This window comes from Epinephelus moara, chromosome 14, assembly GCF_006386435.1.
Source record: "Epinephelus moara isolate mb chromosome 14, YSFRI_EMoa_1.0, whole genome shotgun sequence".
Taxonomy (NCBI): domain Eukaryota; kingdom Metazoa; phylum Chordata; class Actinopteri; order Perciformes; family Serranidae; genus Epinephelus; species Epinephelus moara.
The window spans coordinates 41,838,425-41,842,982 of NC_065519.1; the positions used below are offsets into that span (position 1 = coordinate 41,838,425).

The 4,558-nt window shown below is 41.4% G+C and overlaps 1 protein-coding gene across 1 annotated transcript in view; it reads left to right on the top strand.

The window, feature by feature from the left end:
* The window catches only part of gabrb1 (gamma-aminobutyric acid type A receptor subunit beta1), a 96,735-nt gene that overhangs the window by 82,911 nt on the left and 9,266 nt on the right, over nt 1-4,558 (top strand). Inside the window, exons 6-7 of the mRNA XM_050062347.1 lie at nt 1,104-1,247; nt 1,893-2,045. Coding sequence (XP_049918304.1) covers nt 1,104-1,247; nt 1,893-2,045 — 297 coding nt within the window. The remainder of the gene's footprint in view (nt 1-1,103; nt 1,248-1,892; nt 2,046-4,558) is intronic.

Genomic DNA, 4,558 nt, shown 5'->3' on the forward strand with positions numbered 1-4,558 from the left:
CCCCCATTTTGTTTGATGGGGTCAATAATGGAGGGGTCCCCTCAGATTATGTGTGGTCATATGCCTACAAGCTTTATGTGATGAGCCTCCGCAATATTCATTGCCTTATAGAAGCTCAGTTTTATTCAGTTTTCCAACTTTTGCCAAGAGGGAATTTGGCAAAAGTTGCAGATCGGTCAAACTTCACTGCCTAAGTGCCAGTTTTTTTATGACCTCGGAGTGAGACTGGGTTGGAAAAGCATAGCTGTGCCAACCATCAGGTAAAATTACACACAATACCTACAAATAAATACAATGATTTACCAAAGAACCAGTAAAGTGAGAAGCGCTGGCATCTTTTGATCCTGAGGTTGTGTTTTAGCTGGGTCTGTGAGCATGCATTAACAGTTCATAGCTAGCTTGTGCTCTTTTGGGGCCTCCAGTTTCCACAGAGGTTTCCCTCTCTCTCTCTTTTTTTCGGCCCAGTCAGTCTCCCTCTGCAAAAGTTCTTCTTCTCTACACTCTGGTTTCTGAAGGTATCCTTTTGTCTCCACAGTGAACAGCATTTTGTTGTCACTGTCATAATCACTCAGGTTTTTTATTTTCTTGTATTTGTTGTCTCTTTCATTAACCGCTGAAAGTCTGACCTGAACAGCTGACCTGCGGTGTAATGCAGTGCAGAGCTGCATCTAACCACCTCAATCCTGTTTGCTCTCGTGCGCTCATTTCACCTGCTTATTTACCACTGCTGTCACTGCCATCAGCAACAACAAGGGAATCTTCCACCCAAATGTTTAACATTATGTGCATTATATTACATTCAGTGCAGTATGTTTGTAATGGGAAAGCCAACCAGTTATTATTTCAATTTGCTTCAAGAGGGACTCTGTCAGAGAGACCAGATGCTTTCTATGGACTAGAGTGTGATCACAGCATTCTCACCTGTCCAGATGAACTGTACCAAGTGAGAAACACTTCTGAGTTCCAAACTAAAAACCGCAGGTGTGAAAGCGTCCTCAGCTGTCAACTCATGATGGCGTTCTGTTTTGTGCCTGGATCCGTATGTGCTCGTCCTTGTGTTTTTAGTTACAATTCAATGTTTTGTGTTCCCCTGTCTCTCTCAGATGGATACACCACTGATGACATTGAATTCTACTGGCAGGGAGGAAGCAACACAGGCTCAGTCACTGGGGTGGAGAACATCGAACTGCCCCAGTTCTCCATCATAGACTACCAAACCCTCTCCAAGAAAGCTGTGTTTGCCACAGGTAAGAGAGTCATACAGTGTCAGGTCAACCCTTTTGACCTGTGAAGTTTCATCAAAAAAAAAAGAGAGAGAATCTTAATTCACCGTAGTATAATTGGTAGGATATACTGTAATATGATAAAATCAGCACAGTGTACATTTCCACACCACTTATTCCATCAGTACAATGACAGAATCAGGCTTCTTCTTATTTGTTATTGTATACTGTATGTTGTATGTGTAGACAAAGTCAGTTACTCTGCCGAGTGCCAGCCCATTAAACCTCTGTTCAGTCTCCTCCTGCTCTTTGTCACCTCAGTTTTAATACATAACATTCACATTATAGATATTTTAATTTGCTTGAATTTTGTTGTTTCTGTTGTCAGACAAGTATGAAATAGTAATTTGTTCATGACCCATAAAAATGACATGTTAGCAGCAATCATTCCCAAGCTGCTGCACTGGCCCGCTTCTCTGCTGCAAATCAAGTTAAATACAGGTTAATGACAACAGCTGTGTGACTCGATATTCTGACATTTACAATGATGGATCACAGAGACAGTTGTCTTCTTAACTCTACATCATATTTTATTTCTGTATTTTGTGGCACTACATTAACAATGTTCTTATAAATCTGACTAGATATCTGCAACCTTGTGTGTAACAGGTTCTTATCCACGTCTGTCGCTGAGCTTTAAGCTGAAGAGGAACATTGGCTATTTCATTCTGCAAACTTACATGCCCTCCACCCTGATCACCATCCTGTCCTGGGTCTCCTTCTGGATCAACTATGATGCCTCGGCTGCCAGAGTCGCATTAGGTCAGTGACTTTTCAGTTCTTTACAGGTTAGCAATTATGTTTGCTGGTATGGTTTTTAGTCATTCTTTTATCATTGCTCTATATGGCAATGTGTGTCTGTTGGCCAGTCAGCTGGTTTACCACTTTGATCCAGACTAAAATATCTCATCAATTTTTCTATGGATTTCCATGAGATTTTTTTTTACAAAGCTCCATAGTCCCCAGGTGATGAATCCAGATGATTTTGGTTATCCTCTGACTTTTAATCTAGCATCATCATCAGGTCAGATTTTAAAAAAAAATTGTCCTAAACCTTGGTTTGTGAGCAAATATCTGCAAAAACCAATTACATTCCCGTCAGCCTGAGTTGGACTTCGTCTTTCACAATAATTAGCAAATGTTGGTGAACATGGTAAACTGTATACCTACCTTACATCAGCATTTTAGCACTATGATTATGAGCATATTATCATGCCAACATTTAGTTTAAAAGCATTTAACATGCAGCTGAAAGCACTGCTGTGTTTAAGTACAGCCTGGTTCTAGACTCTTTGTCTTGTTATTCAAGAGGGAAGTCAAGATAGGAAATTGTTATTTCCAATAGCAATTTGGCTTCTTTAAAAGGAGATGACACTCCACAACAGTGTTCAATATTAACTGCTAAAAATTCCATCTGCCCCTTTTAATTTTTTACCAAACATGCTATTCATTCAGTCTGCTCATTTGTTTTTACTGTGCATGTCTAACGAAATTAACTCTAATGAGAAACAGTGGATCAGCTCTTAAGGAATAAACATCTGCTTCCCCACATTACAGCTAGTGAAAAGACCAACATCTTCTGCAAGACCTTTGCTAAGAAGTGTAGATTTCCTGATGCACACATACAATCATAGCACCCATGCCCATTATGCCCATTACCGTCATTTCTATCAGCAATGTTTATGTCACACAAAAAGATGTCAGGAACATCTTGCGCAACCTGGATCCAGGAAAAACATCAGGACCTGAATAATTCCAACAGGAGTCCTCAAGGAGTGCTGTCCTGTCCCCTGTTGTGGAAATTCTCTGCTGCTGGTGAATAATGAAATAGAGACTTCTGCCGGCCGACAAGGTTTTTTATTTTCTTTGCAAAGAAAAGGTCAATCAGCACACAAGCGGTCAGAATGAAGAAAGACCCCGAGCATGGGGAAGCTTAAACATTTATACCTGAGGACCGCCTCTTACGGTGTGTTTCACACCCTTCTGTGTGCGGCAGGGAGCGGCGCCCCTACCCATTGTTTTCACACTCTTTCGTCTGCCATAAGTATTGGCTCCGACCCTCTAGGGTGTGTTTCACACCTGGCGTATCCTGCAGGATTTTGTATCTAGGTGGGAGGTTAAGAGGTCTAGACATCTGAAGTATTTTAAAACACAAAGAATACACAAAGAAAATGAAATTACAATTACACCCCTCAGAAGTCTCTTTCAACTCCTTTTACCCCACAGCATGTTCTCCGAACAATGGAAGACAGCCAGAGTGATCTCAATCCATAAAAGGGACTCAATAAAAATCCATCCAAGTACTGTCCCGTATCCTTGCTCACTGTCATCATCAAAGTGATGGAATCCGTTGTTCACAAACAACTACAGGGCTATCTCCTCTGCCCTTGCCTTATGTCGGGACCAGAGTTGGGTATAACGCGTTACAAAGTAACTTTTTACTTTTTCTTTCTTTTGCCGTCCCTCCTTCTAGTTATACTCTTTATGCTTGAACCCATTACGCTCTTAAACTTGGTTCCTGTGTAACCCTTTCTTTTCTTACGATCAAAATTATTTTAAACTTTTAAGTTTTGCTCGACACGTCCAGGATTGTTTTGTCTGTCCTGAGGTTTCTTTCTTTTTGTGTGTGCCTTCAGTAACATTATACCTAAAGCGACGAAGCCAGCCGATTGCAATAATTTTTCTACGCATTGATAATAGCTTTGATAATAATATCGAACAGCCGACGAGATTGTTTTCAACTTTATTATAAGTGAGTAGCCATAGCTGAATAGATGAGCTACTGTTCGACCTGCAACTCTATCAAATATTCAGTGGATCCAGCGCTGCCAGACACGTGCCAAAGCAGGGGTTTTTTTTGCCAAACTATGAGAACCGACGTTTGAGGGCCACCTGAAGGACGTCACAGTCAGGCTCAACCACTCCTCCACCACTGGATCCCAGCTGGTTTCATTCTGCTGGGAAGCCCCGGGAGGTGCGAAGTGACAGTCCGGGGTCCTCGGAGAAACATCAGCCAGAGCCAACTCTGCTCAAAGTAGGCCAAATCCCCCGCACCTGATGCAGCCGCTGTGTTGTGGTAAGAGTTGATGTCGAATAGGAGATTTAGTTATTCTGATCTTAATTTAGGTTTCGTTAGGTAAGTGGTTTTGTGCATCTCTGCATCCCCAATTTATCAATCAATCAATCAATCAATTTTATTTATAAAGCCCAATATCACAAATCACAATTTGCCTCACAGGGCTTTACAGCATATGACATCCCTCTGTCCTTATGAC